The sequence below is a fragment of the Chelonia mydas genome, chromosome 7, assembly GCF_015237465.2.
Source record: "Chelonia mydas isolate rCheMyd1 chromosome 7, rCheMyd1.pri.v2, whole genome shotgun sequence".
In the NCBI taxonomy this organism is placed as follows: Eukaryota; Metazoa; Chordata; order Testudines; family Cheloniidae; genus Chelonia; species Chelonia mydas.
Window position 1 is genome coordinate 96,294,909 of NC_057853.1, and position 22,953 is coordinate 96,317,861.

Consider the following 22,953-nt stretch of genomic DNA (forward strand, 5'->3'; position numbering starts at 1 on the left):
AAACTGGATACAATTAACTTAGGCTTGAATAGAGCCTGGGAGTGGATGGGTCATTACACAAAGTAAAACTATTTCCCCATAAAAAGAAAAGGAGTGCTTGTGGCACCTTAGAGACTAACAAATTTATTTGAGCATAAGCTTTCGTGAGCTACAGCTCTGTAGCTCATGAAAGCTTATGCTCAAATAAATTTGTTAGTCTCTAAGGTGCCACAAGTCCTCCTTTTCTTTTTGCAAATACAGACTAACATGGCTGCTACTCTGAAACCTGTCATTATTTCCCCATGTTTATTCCCCCCCTCAACCCCCCACTGTTTCTCAGACGTTCTTGTCAACTGCTGGAAATGGTCCCCACCTTGATTATCACTATAAAAGGTTCCCCTCCACCCCCCCCCCCGCGCTCTCCTGCTGGTAATAGCTCACCTTAAGTGATCACTCTGGTTACAGTGTGTATGGTAACACCCATTGTTTCATGTTCTCTATGTATATAAATCTCCCCACTGTATTTTCTACTGAATGCATCCGAGGAAGTGAGCTATAGCTCACGAAAGCTTATGCTCAAATAAATTTGTTAGTCTCTAAGGTGCCACAAGTCCTCCTTTTCTTTTTACTCATTTTACCGGAACACCAGGCTGCTTGGGAAGGGATTGTACATCTCTGAGGCACAATCCTTTAAGTAAACGCCTCACTATCCTGTGATGCAAGCAGTGGACAGCTGTCCTAGGTTGACCCAGACATAAAAACTACCTGTAGTGTCCAGACCCAGATATGGGCTGGAACTTTTCCCAAGAGTCCGGCGTTTGTAATCAGGATTGAGGCACATCTCTATGTAGACACTTGAGGCCCAATCCTGTTCCCGACGAAGCCTTCAGATCAGACCCTTGTATTTTTATATGTCCATTAATAGGACCATGGTGACAATGCTTTATTTTTATCTTGCCACATTTTCAGCTGTTGTATTATATATTAATGTGGAATAAAACAGAGAAATAAAAATTATAGAGAAACACAGTTCTGAAATATCTGACATAGGGACTAAAAAGATCTCACATTGTAACTTGAAGCACAATAATCCTGCATAAAAATTATGTGCGGAAAAAAAAATAAATGGTATAAAATGAATTTTAGCTGCTGGCAAAGTGGAGCTGTAAATCCACTCTACTTGGTAATATATTGTAGTACATTTTATAAAACAATGAAATCTTAGTTAATAGAGAGCTCACTGCGGCATCTACTGTTACATCTTTGTCGGGGTAGGGGGAGAACATCAGTTTTTGGTGGATTGCAAAGTGTGAGTTTTAATGACGTTCTAAAGCAGCATAAAAACTGCCGTTCTTCTGCTTTTCATGCATTCCTTGAAATTTAAAGCAAACAGTCTGAACCAAACGGATCAAAATCATGGCATGTTATCCTCAGTTATGAATCATAGTTTGTTGTTTGATGCCAGGAAGAATCCCAGGGGAGGATGTTTGTCTCATCTGACAAAAGTGACTGCTTTCTGCCCAGCAATCCCCCACCCACCGTCCCCTCACTAAAAGGGACATACTGAAAATGAGCTTTCAGAAAGTCAATAGGAATAATTAACTTAGTTGTTTCATAAGAATCTGACAAAGGACGCCTTGGAGCATTTCAACCAAACAAGATGGCAATTTTATTAACAACTGAATGTCATTATATTATTTTGCTACATTCCATTTTATTTTTAATTTATAAAAGTTTTCAGGTTCCCCCTTGGCCCGCTTTAGGTTCCTTCAGTGAAACCTCAGGCCAAACCATGATTTTACTTACAGAGTATGACTGTCAAAACTATGCCACACTGAAGTCAAAGTAGTGGGTGAATGTGGTCCTGTGACTAGGCAACAGCTGTCATCTTCCTGCTTGTTGGGAGTATGTGTCATGGGATTCTTCACTAGGATTTATTCATGACTCAGGCTAGTACAAATCATCCAAAAATAATAAGGTATTTGAGTGGTTAGTGAAAGACAGCTTTCTCGTGTCACTTGCAAAAAGGTGAAATCTCCAGAGCATATATAATTGTACTAGGCAAGCTAAGGATTTCTATTTCAGAGATAATCACATATTCTGTAGAAATGTTTTGTCATTTAAAAAAATGTTAGGTTTCAGAGTAACAGCCGTGTTAGTCTGTATTCGCAAAAAGAAAAGGAGTACTTGTGGCACCTTAGAGACTAACCAATTTATTTGAGCATAAGCTTTCGTGAGCTACAGCTCACTTCATCGGATGCATACTGTGGAAAGTGTAGAAGATCTTTTTATACACACAAAGCATGTTATTAGAACCTCAGCTGCCTACCTCTTTCGAAAAGAAGTTGGTGGAACTGAAGAAAAATAAGCAGCCACTCATATAACTTCAGTTGTACCTGAAGTAAATGGATACTGCATATTTAATTTATTAAATGCAACATTTCTTTACAGATTAGCTCAAGGGCATAGGTAGTTGATGTGCATATTTGACGTTATATCTTGACTATGGACTAGAATGTGCTGTTAGCTCATTTGTAGTCATGGATACGAAAAAAAAAGACTTTTTATGTAACTATGCAGTTTCAGACATAAGAATTTTTGTCTTTGTAATAAATAACCATAATATTGTTTCAGGAATAAAACTTCCTAGGAATTCCCCAGATCATGAAACCTTGTCCTGTAGTTTAATTGCCAAGAAAACAAATTTACTGTGGTTAAAACATGCTCACTTTAATTGAACATTGTGTATTTCTCACAGACAGAAGTTCATATAATAGTTTTTTCTATATGTGAAAAATTTAAATCTGTTGTCAAAAACATCTTAGAAATATATGCTAGCTCTTAGAGCTGTAGTCTAGTTGTGTGTTTCAACTAGAATATTTATTAAATATTACTGTTTAATACTAAATCAAATCATTGGGTCCTTACTCAGAGCCAGACTGTTCCCTCTAAGTCTAATGGGAAGGGAGCAGGGAAGGAGGTAACTCAGGAATATTCTCCCCTTGTGGCTCCAAATTCCCTCCTGCAAAAGTTAGGGTTTGTCACACTGGAGAAGGAGCAAGGTTCTAGACTTTGTATTCTGCTGCTTTCGTGGATCCACAAGAGGCACAGGGCCATCTTCATAGAGGCTCTGGGCATGTCCCTTGGTACTGAGCTTTCCCCAGGTCCCTGGAAGCATGGCCAGAGCTTCCTCTAGCTAAGAAACCCCGGATCCTTGCTTACAAAAGGGGTTCTCAGCACAAAGGGGGTTTAGGAAGAAGTTAGTGAACTTTCCCATAGAATCCCAGCAGGTTGCCCGGAAGGATTATACTCCATGGACCTCCCCACCCTGATTTTAGAGAACCTACTGCAGGCTCCCACAAAGAGAAGATGCTGCTATAGAGGAGACTGACTCCCTCTCTCTCTCAATACTTCCCTGAGGCCTGGGCAAATCAGCGCCTGGCTCAGAATACGTATCCATTTTCATATGTCAAAATCCTACTGAAGTCAATTGGAATTTTTCTGAGAAAGAGCTGAGTGAAGACCTCAGGATTGGGTCATGTAACAATATTTTGTTCTTTGGTCCTAATCCAAGAATCTTTTGCAGCCATTGGGCTTTGGATCAGGGCCCTAGAAAGGAAAGACGTTTATTTGGTTTAAGGAACTAGCCAGGGACTCAAGAGATCTGTGTTCAATTCCTGGCTCTTCCACAGTCTTCCTGTGTGACCTTGGGCTCTCAGTTCTCCACTGGTAAAATGGGGACAGTAATACCTCTCCATCTCCCAGGGATGTAGTGATGATACATTTATTAATGTCCAGTGATCAGTGATGACATATCTGCCGAATGGGTATCCCTGTGGGACACAATCTATAACATCTTTGTCGATTGTGTTGGGTATACGAAATGTGTCATACAGGCTGGTTCAATTATAATGGTCTTGAAATATTGAATCTCCTTGATGTCAAGTGATAAGTGCATGCTGCACTCTTAGATGACCTGCACTCTGGGTCAAAAAATGCCAGTTATAGGTCAGCTTGCAGAATGCTCTAACACAGACTCCAGCAAATGGAAAATATGTGGTTTGACTGTAGAGCAGAGGAACTACAGGCCCTTGCTGATAATTATGACTTGAAAGGTTTCTGTGAGGTGGGCAAAGCTGTGTATGGGTCTACTCAATCTGCCTTAGCACCATAATAAATGCTGATGATGAATCTGTCATCACAGATCGTAATGCGATCCACCAATGGTGGTGTGAACATTTTAGCAAACTACTTAATCATTCATCTCCTGTTTCTGCGAAGTCGCTGGATAATGTCCATAAACTGCCTACATCTTCTGCACTTGCCTATCCACCCACACAAGCTGAGGTGTTGATAGCTGTTCAAGTAATGAAAAATAATAAATCCCCTGGTCCCAATTCCATTCCAGCTGAGGTTTTCAAACATGGAGGAAATTGTCTCAGTTGACAAGCTCTTTGAATTTTTTACATTAAGTTATACTGCCACAACTGAAAGATACCAACATTTTCACAATATATAAGTGTAAAGGCTCAAAGAGTGACTGTAGTAACTACCATGGTACCTCTTTGCTCTCCGTGGCTGACAAGATTCTTGCACAGATCCTGTTGAACTGACTTGTGACCCAAATAATCGACAACATTCTATCTGAGTCACAGTGTGGCTTTCATGCTCAGCAAGCATGATTTTCATCATTTGACAACTACAGGAAAGTTCATAACATGCTTTTCATCATTCGACAATTACAGGAAAAATGTCGTGAATAGCACCAACATCTTGTTTCTCAGTCTAACTAAGGCATTTGATAGGGTCAGCTGCACTGCCCTCTGGAAATTGCTGAGTAAATTTGGATGTCCAGACACATTTATTAACATCATTCAGCAATTCCATGAAGGCATTGCTGGAAGACCTAGTGCAAACATATATATTTCCAATCATGAATGGGGTGATGCAGGGATGTGTCCTCGCTGCTAGCCATTTTGGTCTTTTATTTGCTGTGATGCTAGAGGAAACCCTTTGTGATGCTTCAGATGGTGTCTTTATACACTTCTGCACTGGTAGGCTCTTCAGTCTTTCCCATCTACATGCAAACACCAAGGTGATAGGAACATTGCTCCAGGAACTGCTCTATGCTGATAATTGTGCCTTGATGGCGCACTCTGAAGCAGCACTACAATTTCTTGCAAACTGCTTTGCTGCGGTGCCTCATAACTTTGGCCCCACCATCAGCTGAATGAAAACTGAGGTTATATACCAGCTAGCTCCTCAACAACCTTACCAAGACCTGTCAATAAGACTGGAAGGTACCACGCCCTATGCTGTCAGTTTACCTATTTCAAAAGCATGTTGAACAATGAAGCAACAGTTGACCATGAATTAAGAAAGCCAGCGCCACGTATGGTCACTTCTATCACTTAATCTGGAAGCAACATGGAATCTGTATACAGACAAAAGTCAAAGTCCATGATGTTCTCATCACATTGCTCTACTGGTGTGAAACATGGACCTGTTTTCAATGACACATTAAAAAGCTTGTGAGGTTCTACTTGCAATACCTACAATGATTGCTGGATATCAAATGGCAGGACCAGGTTTCCAACACTGAAGTCCTGGTGAAAGCTGGTTTGGTCAGCATCAAGGCTCATTTGGTCTGTGCCCAATTGAGATGGACTAGCTGTGTAATTCGAATGCCTGAGACCCATCTATCAAAATAAGTTTTATATTCTGAATTAAGCTCTGGCCATCATAAGTGTTGAGGTCAGATTCAATACTTCAAAGACACCCTGAAAGAAAATTTTCTATTCAACCTTTGAGCAACTGTCGATTGATCATATTGCGTGGCACCACACCATAAGGGTGGGTATCCACAACTTTGAGAAAAATCACGTGGAGCAGCAGGACACACAGCTCCAGCCACAGGAACAATGTGCAGGTCAATCAACACAACTAGGCAAATGGCTCCGTGGCCAGTGGGGTAATGTTGTTCTTCCTGAATTGGTCTATGGAGTCTTGCAAAGACCCATTTGTACAAAACTATGATTGTCAACATTGCCCTTGAAATTGAGGTGACCATCATCATCAGAGATAATATGTTTGTTAATGTCACTGAGGTATTCAAAATCAATGGTACTGGGAGATATATCATTATTTAGGTAGACGGAAGGACTACATAGCACCTTTCATTTGAGATTAATTTTTGGAGAGATTAGATCACAGCAGTAATTTAGTAATCATAATTTTATAGTTGCTATGGCTGCTGACATAGCAACATTGCACTTAAAGTATTAGATTAACACTTTCACCACTCCCCATTATTTTTCATTATGTCTCTGGAATCACTAGCAGCTAAAGTACAGACGGATACAAAAATCCAGAGAACAGAGTCATAGATTCATAGATATTTAGGTCAGAAGGGACCATTATGATCATCTAGTCTGACCTCCTGCACAACGCAGGCCACAGAATTTCACCCACCACTCCCACAAAAAAACCTCACACCTATATCTGTGCTATTGAAGTCCTCAAATTGTAGTTTAAAGACCTCAAGGAGCAGAGAATCCTCCAGCAAGTGATCCGTGCCCCATGCTACAGAGGAAGGCGAAAAACCTCCAGGGCCTTCCAATCTGCCCAGGAGGAAAATTCCTTCCCGACCCCAAATATGGCGATCAGCTAAACCCTGAGCATATGGGCAAGATTCATCAGCCAGATACTACAGAAAATTCTTTCCCGGGTAACTTGGATCTTACCCCATCTAAAACCCATCACAGGCCATTGGGCCTATTTACCATGAATATTTAATTACCAAAGCCATGTTATCCCATCATACCATCTCCTCCATAAACTTATCGAGTTTAATCTTAAAGCAAGATAGATCTTTTGCCCCCACTACTTCCCTCGGAAGGCTATTCCAAAACTTCACTCCTCTGATGGTTAGAAACCTTCGTCTAATTTCTAATCTAAATTTCCTAGTGGCCAGTTTATATCCATTTGTTCTTGTGTCCACATTGGTACTGAGTTTAAATAATTCCTCTCCCTCTCTGGTATTTATCCCTCTGATATATTTATAGAGAGCAATCATATCTCCCCTCAACCTTCTTTTAGTTAGGCTAAACAAGCCAAGCTCCCTGAGTCTCCTTTCATAAGACAAGTTTTCCATTCCTCGGATCATCCTAGTAGCCCTTCTCTGTACCTGTTCCAGTTTGAATTCATCCTTCTTAAACATGGGAGACCAGAACTGCACACAGTACTCCAGGTGAGGTCTCACCAGTGCCTTATATAACGGTACTAAGACCTCCTTATCCCTACTGGAAATACCTCTCCTGATGCATCCCAAGACGACATTAGCTTTTTTCACAGCCATATCACATTGGCAGCTCATAGTCATCCTATGATCAACCAATACTCCAAGGTCCTTTTCCTCCTCCGTTACTTCTAGTTGATGCGTCCCTAGCTTATAACTAAAATTCTTGTTATTAATCCCTAAATGCATGACCTTACACTTCTCACTATTAAATTTCATCCTATTCCTATTACTCCAGTTTACAAGGTCATCCAGATCCTCCTGTATGGTATCCCTATCCTTCTCTAAATTAGCAATACCTCCCAGCTTTGTATCATCTGCAAACTTTATTAGCACACTCCCACTTTTTGTGCCCAGGTCAGTAATAAAAAGATTAAATAAGATTGGTCCCAAAACCGATCCCTGAGGAACTCCACTGGTAACCTCCCTCCAACTTGACAGTTCACCTTTCAGTAGGACCCGTTGTAGTCTCCCCTTTAACCAATTCCCTATCCACCTTTCAATTTTCCTATTGATGCCCATCTTATCCAATTTAACTAATAATTCCCCATGTGGCACCGTATCAAACGCCTTACTAAAATCTAAGTAAATTAGATCCACTGCGTTTCCTTTATCTAAAAAATCTGTTACTTTCTCAAAGAAGGAGATCAGGTTGGTTTGGCACGATCTACCTTTTGTAAAACCATGTTGTATTTTGTCCCATTTACCATTGACTTCAATGTCCTTAACTACCTTCTCCTTCAAAATTTTTTCCAAGACCTTGCATACTACAGATGTCAAACTAACAGGCCTATAATTACTTGGATCACTTTTTTTCCCTTTCTTAAAAATAGGAACTATGTTAGCAATTCTCCAATCATACGGTACAACCCCTGAGTTTACAGATTCATTAAAAATTCTTGCTAATGGGCTTGCAATTTCTTGTGCCAATTCCTTTAATATTCTTGGATGAAGATTATCTGGGCCCCCCGATTTAGTCCCATTAAGCTGTTTGAGTTTCGCTTCTACCTCAGATATGGTGATGTCTACCTCCATATCCTCATTCCCATTTATCATGCTACCATTATCCCTAAGATCCTCTTTAGTCTTATTAAAGACTGAGGCAAAGTATTTGTTTAGATATTGGGCCATGCCTAGATTATCCTTGACCTCCACTCCATCCTCAGTTTTTAGCGGTCCCACTTCCTCTTTCTTTGTTTTCTTCCTATTTATATGACTATAGAACCTTTTACTATTGGTTTTAATTCCCTTTGCAAGGTCCAACTCTACTTGACTTTTAGCCTGTCTCACTTTATCCCTACATATTCTGACCTCAATAAGGTAGCTTGCCTTACTGATCCCTCCCTTCTTCCACTCCCTATATGCTTTCTGCTTTTTCTTAATTACCTCTCTAAGATGCTTGCTCATCCAGCTTGGTCTACAACTCCTGCCTATGAATTTTTTCCCCTTTCTTGGGATGCAGGCTTCCGATAGCTTCTGCAGCTTTAATTTAAAATAATCCCAGGCCTGCTCTACCTTTAAACCCATAAATTCTTCAGTCCAATCCACTTCCCTAACTAATTTCCTTAATTTTTGAAAGTCAGCCCTTTTGAAATCAAAAACCCTAGTCGCAGATTTATTTTTGTTAATCCTTCCATTCAGTTTGAACTGAATTAGCTCATGATCACTTGAGCCAAGATTATCCCCTACAACCATTTCCTCTATGAGGTCCTCATTACTCACCAAGACCAAATCTAAAATGGCATCCCCTCTAGTCGGTTCAGCAACTACTTGCTGAAGGAATCCATCAGCTATCACATCTAGGAAAATCTGAGCCCTATTATTATCTGAGCCCTATTAATGGGCCTTAACATGTTGGCTTCTTGATAGAGCAAGTAATAGCCAAACTGGCTGCAGTATTTGCATGCACAGTAATAAGCTCTTCATATACAAGAACAGCAGCCATCTGTAACTATAGATTACAAAAGCAATGGGATATTTTTAGCAGTGGGACTTGTTTGTGTTGTGTCCCTGAGCCCTCCCTCCATACAACTCTTAACACACGCATGCACTCATTCACTGTCTCCGTTTTGTTAGGTTAAGTTTTTGTGTTTTGTGGGTTTTTTTTTTACTTGTGATACATCAGTTTAATATTGGTATGTAACTTAACGAACTGTTATTTATATATTACTATACATGTCTATAAGTGCCTATCCTCATACTCTGTGGACATTATCCTGAAATCAGTTGAGTTTTAGTTGTTTTTTAAAATCTCGATATACATTTAAAAATGTTTAAAAATTAAACACACAACTATACTAGAGAGCATTTTCTGTAAAATTTGTGGGTGAAAGTCAAACAACATCAGCTGAGAAAGAGGACTCGATAAAGGACTGTTCAGAGGCCAGTCCGAGTCACTACAGTACAACACATTCTATGATACCAACACAGAATAGTACCATACTCCACATGTAGTTTCATTAAAATCAACTCCTCATGGAATGAGGTATTGCTCACTATAAGAGTATCAAAGTTGGGTCCTTTTACTTTTGTAGATAGAGGGCATGAGACATCCAGGAACCGGGAGTAAAAGGAACTTTAGGAGTCAGAAACTAGAAGATTCTGGCCATTAACAAGCTAAGGGGGACTGAGTCCCTAAAGCAATTACCTTTAAAGCTGATACAAAGGGCCCATCCCACTGGTTTTCTTTAAACAAAACTCTTCTCTGGAACATACTGATCTTTTGGCAAGAACTTGTCCAACTGGTAAAATGTACTTTTTATCAATTACTCATCTCTTTCCCTTTTTTTCTTTTTAAGTTTTTTTTTAAGAAGTTGGTAGAAAAATATCTGGAAATGAGAAACTAAAACTCCTTTGTTTTTACTTTGTAGTGAATTTTGACCACTTCCAGATACTCCGAGCAATCGGGAAGGGAAGCTTTGGCAAGGTAAGTTAGAAGTTGAATTTATTCATGAGCTCAGTAAGGTGCATTGTAACTAAAAACAAATTATGCACAAACTATTTATTGTAGCAAGAATAATAATCCTGAAAGTGAATTTTTCTTGTATGATGGGTGGTAAGTAGAGGTGGGCAAGTTTTTAGTCAAGAAAATATTTCATTGACATTGGCACATCTGTAAACTTACAGCATTTTTGAGATGCTAAATTTCAGATTTCACACAATTCATATTTTAACTACTAGAATAACTGAAAATTCCATGGCAAAACTATGTATTATATTTTTTGTTTCCAAGCTGGGTTTGTTGGCTGTGATTGCTCATTATAATCTAGGTATACTTGGTCCTGCCTCAGTGCAGGAGGATGGAGTAGATGACTTCTCAAGGTACCTTCCAGCCCTACATTTCTATGATAAGTCCCATGGTACTGCATCTGGTTTCTTAATTGGGTGAGCTGACATCATGTGATCAGGAGGGTTCTCAGAAGCCATTTGGTCTCTATTTCTCTGAGCAACTAGTTGTAGTTAAGGGCGCTGTTTGTTTATTGTTTTGAGAAATAATAAATATAGTATGTGTGGGGCATGTTTAAAAATCAGAGCAGCACTAGTATTTGATGCTTGCTTTGTTTCCTAATTTAGATGTCTTTGTCATCAAGATAGATAATTGAAAAAGATACATACATTAATTATAAAATATTATAAATAATATTGCATATGTGTGTGTGTTCATTCTTTCCTGAACAATTATTACATTTCTGGTGTTGCCTGAATTACATTGACATGAGTTTAGGCCACTGTGCTTCTGTCTTTGATATTTATATTCTGCGCAGTTTATTTTTCACCACATACCATGTGTGTCCTTGCATTGAGGGTATCCACCCTCTAACTTTGAGCTGACAGGAGCTTGTTGCAGTGCCATATTTCTTCTGCTGCCTACATCACATTTAGTTTAGTGTGTCCTAAGGGCAACTTCCCTCTGAAATCTCCTCTGATCAACTGAGGCATCTGCGAACGATTAAGAGCAAAAATAGCAGTGGTTTTAACACATTGGGAAAATTGCCAAATTTGGCTACCACAGCACCACTACATGACAGTTTGCAAGTGTGAAGCTTTGTGGAAAGGTGAATTTCACAAGCTGGTGTCTTGCGGGTGAGGGCAGGGAAATGGGTCCTTGAAGTTTTGCAAAATATGAAATGTTGAAGTTTTTGCAAAGTACATAACAGATGAGCAAAGAATGCTGCAACCCAGTTTTCACCAGCTTCCCCTTCCCCTAGTAATAACCTAGGAAATAATCAGAGTACTGGCAAGGAAGCTGTTATTCTTTTCTTTTTGTTTTTATGCATCAAATACTGAGGGCCAGAGTCTGACTGTCTTATTTTGGTTAGCACTTTACTCCATGAATATCTCCATTGAACTCACTGGGACTATTTGGAATAGAATTAAGTTCTATTTAGTGTGAATAAAGGGATCAGAATATGGCCCTTAAGATGAAACCTGCTGGGCAATCAGTTTTGTTCTCCCTTTATTTGTACCCACCTATTACCATGGTATCTGAGCTCTGTAATATAGGGCAAGTACTATATATGGATAACCAGAACTATAATGCTCAATTTCAGAGTAACAGCCGTGTTAGTCTGTATTCGTAAAAAGAAAAGGAGTACTTGTGGCACCTTAGAGACTAACCAGTTTATTTGAGCATGAGCTTTCGTGAGCTACAGCTCACTTCATCGGATGCATAGCATATCGTGGAAACTGCAGAAGACACCACACACACACAGAGACCATGAAACAAAACTTCCTCCCACCCCACTCTCCCGCCGGCAACAGCCTATCCAAAGTGACCATCAAGTAGAGCCATTTACTTGATGATCACTTTAGACAAGCCGCCACCAGCAGGAGAGTGGGGTGGGAGGAAGCCCCGCTCCATGGTCTCCGCATGCACACAGTGTCCTCTGCAGCCTCCACGACACGCCACGCATCCGATGAAGTGAGCCGCAGCCCACGAAAGCTCATGCCCAAATAAACTGGCCAGTCTCTAAGGTGCCACAAGCACTCCCTTTCTTTTTAGACATGTTAGTAACATTTTCAAAAGTACTTATGTTTCATTGAAATTCCTTAGGCTCCTAAGGACTTTTCTACACATAGTTAACTAGATCAGTTTTGATATGTTAGGAGCAACCCCTTAGACACACAGCGCTAAGGGAATAAATGTACTTATAATGCTATTGATTATTTCTGTAAGTTTACCAAAATGTAGATCTTGTTAAATCAGTACAAAGTTGTGTGGAGATCAGCCGTAAGTCACTTGCGTACTTTTGAAACTTTTGCCCATGTCACAAATTAAATCAGAATGTCTTGTCGTCCATTTTGAAAAAAAAAAAGACATTGGCCTGCTGTATAACTGGTTCATCTTTGTAGAAATTCTGTTTTCTTGGCCGTTTGTTAGTCTCTTATTTTACTAGACATTTTTAAGATGCAAATTTGGGCCTGCTCATGAGTCCTAATGTGTGTGTGGCTCCCAAGGAGATGACTTTGAGTTTTGTATCACAAACTCTGGAGGATTAGGGCCGGATGCAGCTAAACACTTACGCACAGGCTTTATTTTAAACATGTGGGTAATCCCATTGGCTTCAGTGGGGTGACACATGTTTATTAAAAAGAAAAGGAGTACCCGTGGCACCCCAGAGACCAACCAGTCCATTCGAGCATGAGCCCCCGCGAGCCACAGCTCACCTCATCGGATGCACAGCACACCGTGGAAACCGCAGAAGACACCATACACACACAGAGACCACGAAACAAAACTTCCCCCCACCCCACTCTCCCGCTGGCAACAGCTTATCCAAAGTGATCATCAAGTAGAGCCATTTCCAGCACAAATCCAGGTTTTCTCACCCTTCCCCCGCCCCCCCCAGCACACACACACATACAAACTCACTCTCCTGCTGGTAATAGCCCATCCCTCTTTGAAACCTCTCTTTATAATGCGCATGATAATCAAGGTGGGTCATTTCCAGCACTAATCCAGGTTTTCTCACCCCCCCTTCCAAAAACCACACACACAAACTCACTCTCCTGCTGGCAATAGCTCATCTTACAATGTGCACAGCAATAATCCAAGTTTAACCAGAACGTCTTGGGGGGGGTTTGTAGGAAAAAAACAAGGGGAGATAGGCTACCTTGCATAATGACTTAGCCACTCCCAGTCTCTATTCAAGCCCAAATTAATAGTATCCAATTTGCAAATGAATTCCAATTCAGCAGTTTCTCGCTGGAGTCTAGATTTGAAGTTTTTTTGCTTTAAGATAGCGACCCTCATGTCTGTGATTGCGTGACCAGAGAGATTGAAGTGTTCTCCGACTGGTTTATGAATGTTATAATTCTTGACGTCTGATTTGTGTCCATTTATTCTTTTACGTAGAGACTGTCCAGTTTGACCAATGTACATGGCAGAGGGGCATTGCTGGCACATGATGGCATATATCACATTGGTGGATGATAATGCTCAATGTGTACTAAGCTCTACCCTCCTTGCTAAGCTTCAGTAATGTGGTTGGGTGTTAGGGAACTCTACAGAAGCAAAGATGGGAGGATTTCTCTCCCCGAAGCACCGTGGGTCTCATTTTGCCAATATGGCCATGTTTTCATATGGTTTTTTAAAACTGTATGTTAAAATATTAAAATCTACAGAGTGACAAGCCAGAGGAAGCAATTGGGAATGAAAAAAACCAACTGTTGCCTTGATGAGACATGACATAACTTGCATAAAATTACAGAAGTTATATCGACCCAATAAAACAAAACAGCCACTATTTTAATGTTTCCCAACAAAAATATTATCTTGCGTTTCCCCTGTGGATACACAGCAACAGGTCATTGACCAACACTGAGAGCTATCAAATTCGTCAGTCTGACACACTAAGGACCGGATCCACTCACATGGACTCCTGCTGGATTCATTGTGAGTCCACATGGGATGAGGGCTAGTAATGATGTATCATCATAGTGAACTACTATGTAAATCAGAGAGGAGGTTGTTCTGAAATGAAAACAGACATATTTTCAGTCATAGGTTATAAAATAATTAATGTCTCAAGCAGAAAAGAATAAACATGAAGAGGTAAAATGTCACATTTCTAAGATGGTGTTACAGACACTGGAGAATGAATAAAAAACTGTAGAGGGAAGAACCTCTGGTGGTGTAAATTGTCATAACTCCTTTGAAATCAATGGACCTATGCCAATTTACACCAGTTGAGGATCTGTCCCTAGATTTGTACAAACATTAAGGGAAAGTCCTCTGAAATTTTCACTGGTTAGGCAGTTGAAGTGCTGTGACTGCTGCTTATGACATTGATCATACCGGAACTTACTGTTACTTTGTGTTTCCTGCAGTCTGCCTGTTGTATCCTCCCGTTGTCTCTTGTCTTATTTTGTGAACTCTTCAGGGAAGGGACCATCTTTTTGTTACACAGTGCTCAGCACAGCAGGGCTGGGCCCTTTAGGTGATTCTTCAACACAAATAAAAAACTAGTAATAAATTAACCAGGGTTTTATGTAAAGTATGTCTTGCTCTCACATACAGTGGGAAAATTAGTGTCCAGAAGGTTAAGAGAGCTTATTAATGTTACAACCAAAGCATTTTAATCCTGTTAATTAGGTTCCATTTCTCAATCTTGAAAAAATATTACTTTATTATGGTTGTTTAAACTTTTGGGTGGTTATAGCTGATATTTAATTATGGTCTTTGAGAATATATGAAGTTACTTTGTGTTAAGTAAAATAGATCTAATATTTTAAAAATCTCCCCTGCTGTCAGATTTAACCTGCTACACTTAATGTAATTTTCTTAATTATTTAAGGATATATAAAATGAAAAAGCCTGTTATTAGCTATATAAAACTGTGCCAGAGAAGTTGAAGCATGAATGTTTTATCGTTGTGTCTATAACCCTCTTTCACTATTTAGTTACTATAGACATAGAGACAATAGAATTTCCATCAAGGCAAAATGACTGAGATAAAGAGATTTATTTTTTTAGTGTGACAGGAGAGGCCTACAATTTACTTTCACCATAAAGTTCTGAATTCCTTGAACAATATCCTGTAATTCTAAGATGTATTTGGGGTGCTTTGCTAAATAGATAGATTTAATATTTAGATTTCACTTAGTATGTGAATTAGTAACAAGTGCAAAATTTAGCAATGTAGCCCCTCAGTTTGTTACCAAAGATCAGAGATATGAAGGTGCTGAAATACTTGTACATGCTTTGACCATAAAAGGTATTATAAATGTCCTCTGATGACTCTGGCATGTTATCTTGCATAGGGAACTAGGCAGAACAAAATGTCTGCCTTTCAGCCTATAACATGCACAGTGATTTAGATTCATAGGCTCTGGCAGTGTCTTCAGTTCTGCCCCTAAAGAGCACATCAGGTAATGTTGCTAACAGATATTTTTCCTTATAGAGCAATTTACTGATTCTGTAGGCTGTGAACAGCTTAACATCAGTGCCTGCTGCCGTGGTAAATGACGCATTGTGTCCTTAGCTTTCAAATTTAGTTTGCTTTTGTGAAAGCAGTATATGTAGCCCACAATGGGCAATGGAAGTATTCCCCTGATGGAAAAGCACCAAAAAGCTGATGTAATTGGCCCTACTCTGCCCTCTCCAGTAGGCCCCAGCATAGCCGTCTTGCCAGGGCAGGTACTGTAAGACTGCAATTCATGCTGGCCTTAATGTGCACAGAATGTGACATAGAAACATCCTGATAACATACACCCCTTTTCTGTAGCCACCCTCTGCTTTACTTAGATTGTAAGCTCTTGGGGGCAGAGACTGTCTTTTTTTGTTCTGTGTTTGTTCAGTGCTTAGCACAGTGAGGTCCTGGTCCATGGCTGGGGCTCCTAGGTGCTACGGTAATACAATATAATAATAATTATAATTATAACAACAACAAGCTGGTAACAGGGAGGAAGTGTGGCACACAAACACCTGTTATTACTGTATACCATTGCAGGGTCACTTCTGTACTGGGATGACTCTCCTGGAGCCAGGTTTATAGCCACTTGACATCAGCAGTTTGCTGCAAGCAGCCATGCTACACCCAATAATCTGGCCCAGTGTTGTTTACCAGATAGTGTTCCTAAAACTATCTTTAAGAACTACACAGACAGGAATTTTCACAGCTAGGTGACACTGGATTTTCACTTTCTGGTCATGACACAAATTTTAGACATGGTTTGAATCTCAGATGTGAGGCCATGCTTCACTATGTGGTTGCATTCCTTAGGGAGTTTTTCAGGCTACACAGTGATGTGTGCCCTTGTATCTGAAATGAGAACGGAGCTGTTTCTCTCTATTCAATGCTTTTTTCATGGGCAATGTGTTCTGGGCAGGGAGCACCCAGACTTTGCCAGTAAAGGGTTGCATTGACAACTTGCCTAGAACCTGAAGGCTGCATCTTTAGTAATTTGCATTACATGGAGCAGATCATTTCTGGATATGAAGGTGTGACCCATGGAGATTATGAGTTCTAACATACAACATGACCCTCAGAGGGCAAATTCTGATCTCAGCTATCCCAGTGGAAATCTGGATCACTCCTCCCACTACAGTGAAGTTAACTCCATGTTTATACTGGTGTAACTGAGATCAAAGTCTGGCCCTACAAGTACCAACACATAGTGATCTATCTTGATCTAAGCATCTTTGCACTTGTATCAAGAGAGAGGACCATGTTGAATGGTGGCTGTGAGTTGCTTTGTAGAACTCGAGAGATCTCACTTAGCCAATAGGTCATGCTTTGGCTAGACCAGCTCTGAGCAGGTAATAGAATGAGTGCATTTGTTTATTGAGTTGGTTGTAAATATTCTGGGTACGGTAGAAAATGAAGGAGCCAGGCTGCAGTTCAGAGGCTCCAAAAGGCTATTATTCAGTTCAGAAAACTGAAGAAAAGGTTTGGGATTTTGTAGCAATGAGACAAAAATGAATGGGTAAAATACAATTAGACATTGAGCAGCAGTGAAAAGAGGATGTACTAAATAATATATGTTGGTTTGCAGCTATAATACTCTTCACCAAGAAACTAGGCGAAGCAGGAAGGAAGAGCGTTGTCTATTGTGAAAACATAATTAGGTCACAGCTGATGGTTTTTTAAAAGTGTTTTTGATAAATATGCATCTAGTCCTGGACATTAATTAGTGGATTTAAAATTAAAAACATGATTGCTCTGCTAATCCAAAAGATGAAAGTAAAAGCTCCAAATATCTTGGAATGTTAGGATCCTAACATATAATCTATTTGTGAGTCATGGAATGGGTTTTGGCTTAATTGTATGACTTCTGTTTCCAGAAGGACTGTGTAACCTTTCAATTCAACATCCAAAAATGTGGGATAGTGAAACAAAATCTGCAGGGACAGGCAGCAGTATATGCCAGCATTGGTTCCCACCAGCAAAGTGTGGGCCAGTCTGTTATTAGTAAAAGTTGATTTTTACTGAATAGAGAAGTTAAAGGAACTAATGAAAGAATGTTAAGAAGTACAGTGTATTCAAGGTACTTATTAATGCAGTCAAGGCAGAAAATAGGGGAGGGAAAAACACTCAAGCTACAAATTTACATAACAGTAATTTTAAAGTGGAAGGGTGGGTCAGTATCACAGAGAGAACAGAAACTTTGGGAGGAGGCCAGTCTGTTATTTCAAGGTCAGTTTCCTATCTTGTGATTTGCAATCACCTTATATGAGAACTAACATGAATTCTTAAACCAAGTGATACATACATACAGGAGCAGCATGGGAAAAAAGGCAAAAGATTTAGTTAATTTTTGGTGGGAGGAAGAAAAGGGCTTAATTTAAAATAAAGAGTTTGCAGGTGACGTGGAATGGAAAAAGACTTGGGGATCCTGGGAAGCATGAATCTTCCATCTGTTTTAGGTCTGGAAGCCATCAGTGCAACATTAACCTTTTATACTGTATATTTCCTTATTACACACATGCTTCATCATGCACAAGGCTTGCATGACCACATACTCGCTACGCTTTTTCATGTACATTGTAACTGCCCTAGTGGTAGTGGTGGTGGTGGTGGGGATGGTAAAAGAATCATATTTAGCTCTTAGGCACAGTTCGCATGAGGAGACCTCACCCTCTGTTCTGAATCTAACCCCCTCCAAAGAAACAGAGATTGATTCTGACATGCAGTGACACTAAGCATTGTAAAAGTAATTAATCATACTTAAAATGTAATAAAATAAAATAAAAATGTTATCCCCAGGCAATACCACTTTGACTTTTGTGGAGCGACTCATAGGAGCTTCCTTTTTTAGCTTTCCTTGTTCAGAGGAAAAATAAGTCAAACCTAGAGCAGCATATCAGCCATCAGAGTTTTATATGTATTTTTAACAACATGCTGTGTTGATTCATATGTCATCTTTCTTAATAATTATTTCAATATGCTGAATTGCCCAAGGTACAGAGCAAAGCTATTTTACATGAAAATATCTTTCAGTTCTAATATGTATTTATGTACCTTGTAGAACTACCCACCCCCTAGAGCTTATATTTAAAGAGTGATATTATTATACTTATTTTTCTTTAACTACGTCTTGTATTTTATGCAATGCATGTGCTAATATGTGAACTGTGCTTCAGTTCATGTGATATCATGTGAGGCAGTGTTGTCTAGTGATAGTACCTTGAGCTGGGCATCTGATGACCAGTGCTCTATTTCCAGTTCTCTCACTAACGTGTGCAACTTTGGGAAAGTCACTTCACCCCTTGGTGCCTCTGGCTTTGTCTCTTTCTCTGGAGACTGTGAGCTCTTCAGTGCAAGGGCTGTGTGTACTGGGCAAAGCACAAGGGGGCCCAAAAATGTCCCTTCTTTTGAAGAGTGGAGGACCTGATATACCTAGGTCAGATGTGGTCATTCTCATCACCTTTGTGATATTTATAGATTCATAGATATTTAGGTCAGAAGGGACCATTATGATCATCTAGTCTGACCTCCTGCACAACGCAGGCCACAGAATTTCACCCACCCACTCCTGCGAAAAACCTCACACCTATATCTATGCTATTGAAGTCCTCAAATAGTAGTTTAAAGACTTCAAGGAGCAGAGAATCCTCCAGCAAGTGACCCGTGCCCCATGCTACAGAGGAGGGTGAGGATTTGCTGAGGATGAGTTTAGTTGTCCTTAGTCGATCTGTGATCATGAGTCGATCCGTGATCATGCAAAAGGTCATATTTACTGAAATCGGCATATTTAAATTTACAATGTATCTTGCCATAGATTTTAAATAACAAAAATAGCCTAAATTACATTCTTTTAAAATATGCATAATACATTTTATGTAGCAGATGTATACAAATCGATTTTTTTCTCACAGACTCTCCTCTGAGCAGATTGGCATTCAGACACCACCTTCAGAGTAAGCAAATACACTGGTACCAATGAAAGGATTGTTAGAATTGAATATGAGGCAATGAGCCCCTGCGGGAATGGGAAACTACTACTATTTGTATTACATGTAAATACACCACTCCATGCCATATCCCCTAGCATAACCATTAGTAGAATCTAACTAAAGCAAGTTGACAATTTTACCTCTCTCAGCAGCAACATCTCCAATGATGGATCTCTTGACAAAGAGGTCACGAACAGGATACAGAAAGCTTCTCAGTCGCTAAGAAAGCTGCACAACAAAGTCCTGAAATCCCACAACATAACCCTCTCAACAAAAATAAAACTGTACAATGCTTTTGTGCTCACATCTCTCAGTGAGACCTGGACACAATACAAATGGCATATCGAACAGCTAGAGGCCTTCCATATGCGGACTCGGGGCACCATTATGGGGATCCGGTGGCAGGACAAAATTACCAACCTGGAGGTTCCCCAAAAGTCAAATGCCACAAGCATCAAGGCCATGCTGCTGAATGCCCAACTATGCTGGGTTGGACACATCATTAGGATACCTGAACATCGACTCCCCAGAAAATGTTTCTACGGAGAATTGGCACAGGGACACCGGAATTAAAGCTGCCCCAGAAAGCGCTACAAGGACAGCATCAAGAAAAGCACACACTTTGGTAAAATAAAACCAGATGATCTTGAGAAGGCTGCATCAAATAGATCAGCCTGGCAACACACAGCACTCAGAGCTTTCCAAGCCTTTGAAGAGGACAGAAATAATTGACTGTTAGCTGCAAAGGAAAAGTGTCATACCACTGCTATAGCTACCAAGATGCTCACCAATGACTTTGTCTGCCCGATCTACTCACGACCATGCGCATCACGCTTTGGACTTCAGGGTCACTCCAGAATCCACAAAAAGAGATAGCATGGAAACATCATTGTTGTACTGACGGACTACATGAGAAATAGAATTGTATATGGTGCAACATGGGCTGTTATGGCAGCCACTGCCCCTGCACTCATACTTTCTGTAGATTTGGTTTTGGGGGAGTAGTTGCAGATCCATGAGCCATGCCCTTCTCTGGCTTACCTGTGATCCAGTGCCAATTATCCATCCATGCTGCTTTGAAGAGAGGTATAACAGAGCAGTGCTGTGCAGTGCCAAAAGGTTCAGAGCCTCCCTGCATAGCATCTCCAAAACTGGAAATCTAGCTACTCCCCAGATTATATCCACCTGGGAAGTGGTGAGTTTCCTAAGGGTTCAAGGCTAGATTTGTAAGAATATTTAGGTGCCTTGAGATGCAGATGGCACCTGGTGGGATTTTCAAAAATACCTAAGCACCAAATCTCATTGGGAGCTAGGCAACTGGGTGTTTTTGAAAAGCCCATTAGGTGCCTCTCTGCATCATATGGCACCTGAATACCTTTAAAAATCTGGCTCTGTTTTATAATCCCTAATGCCAGACCTGTGGGGAAAACATTACTGAAGATTAATTTGTTCTTTCCTCTGCATTCCCTTTATGCAAGCTCCCTTAGCCAGTCAGAACCAGCCTTATGCCTCTTCCTTTATTTTAAATGGGAAAAGAGCGGGCTAGAGCTACGGGAAATTTATCTTTTTTTACTTTGAATTTACTGCTATGGAAGAAAGGAAAATGTATCAGGAGTTCCTCAATATACGTTGAAGTCTCGCTCTGTCAACTGCTGGAAGCATGAGGCTAAATCACATGGAATGAGGACAGTATTGAAATGAAATATTACAGAGAGAACAAACATATCTTTATAATAGAGGACCATTCATGGACAGTCTTCACATGGATGTGGGCACATTTCTTTCTTTCATTTCCCTTTTTTTTAAATCCAGGTGGTTATTTCTATAATTTTTAGCCTACATTATGTTACAATGGAAACTGTTGCAGTAAAAAGCTTTTTGTAATGGACAGGGTCCATTGAGAGGGAGTTTGAAAAAAAATCCTGCTTTTTAATGCACTAAGTTTAGCAGTTGGAGAAGTGCACAGCTATCTATGGGGAAACTGAGAGGAGTCATCGAGGATGACAAATACAAATAGATGCAATTATGTGAGAGTTGTGACAGAGAAGACAGTTATATTGCTATAAATACAGGCATGAAATTAAATTCATTAATATCTGGAGAGCAGCTTGCCCATTTCACTTAGTTTAAGTGCTGTCTTTGGGAAAAAGCAGTTGGCAGACATTTTGTAACCCACACACCTCTGTGAGTTAGAGCAACCATATGTACAGTTGTAGAATACCATGTACCTGAAAGCTTCCCTCACCTGTAGGATGTTGAAACTATCTGATCCCCTTTGTCATTCTAAGAAATCAAGCACATAAGTTGCATTTTGGGATGCAGATCAAAATTTGCACCTCGGTCCCCTTCCTAGTCTCCCCAGAAGCAACCCCTCAGGAATTAAGTGTCTTTCCCTCATCTGCCACAAGGTGGAATCTTGCAGTTCTTTCACTCTTAGACTGGTATCCAAGTCCACTACCCTGTGTCAACCAACCCTTATCACCCTGCATGCCCAGCTGCTTTCAGGCACCTGCGTTTCCTCCCTTCGGGAATCTGTGACCTGTGACAGTGACCAACAGGTATTTTTATTTAGCAGTTAGAACAAAGCATGAGAGAAAAAAGGATTTAAAAACAACAAACAGCCTACATGTATAATCTTATGCTTTGCTGCAAGCTAAGTTATATAGGCTTCTCTCTTAAGTTACAGGATCAGTACAGAACCAACTTACATTCTTCTAATAAATCCAGATGTTCCTCTGTGTTAGTCTGTGTTCTCCCCTTTTGGTGGAAAACAGGGTTTTAGAAAGTCCCTGCCTTCCCTTGTGGGTGTTTGGGTCCAATTACCTTATTGCTTACTAGTTTCTTTGTTCAGGCAGCGGGTGTGAAGTATCAATTTATGTCACACCCCTGAGTGACACAATTATACTGACCTAACCCCCGGTATAGACAGTGCTATGTTGACAGGAGAGCTTCTTCCATCGACATTGCTGCCTCCTCTCGGGGAGGTGGAGTATGTATGCCGACAGGAGAAGTCCTTCTGACTGCGTAGGTAGCATCTTCACTAAGCGCTACAGAGGCACAGCTGTGCCGCTGCAGCACCGTAAGTGTCGACAAGCCCTGAGACTGGATTTTTCCCAGTCAGTTGGAGCATCCAGCCGGGCCTATCCTGGAGAATGTCTCCAAGATCACTGCTCCACTGGTCAGGCAGTTAGACCCATTCAGTCTCAGTGGCTTGTAATCACTGGCCTTATGGCTGTGCCTCCCAGTAGGGTGCTGAAACTGTCTGATCCCCTTTGTCATT

General features: G+C 40.4%; 1 protein-coding gene across 2 annotated transcripts in view; it reads left to right on the top strand.

The window, feature by feature from the left end:
* Positions 1-22,953, top strand: part of STK32C (serine/threonine kinase 32C) — a 256,277-nt gene that overhangs the window by 137,752 nt on the left and 95,572 nt on the right. For both annotated transcript variants that reach the window (XR_006292292.1, XM_037905328.2), the window contains exon 2: positions 10,147-10,202. Coding sequence is in view for 1 of the 2 variants with exons in the window: in XM_037905328.2 (XP_037761256.1) it covers positions 10,147-10,202 (56 nt within the window). In the remaining variant the exon portion in view is untranslated. The remainder of the gene's footprint in view (positions 1-10,146; positions 10,203-22,953) is intronic.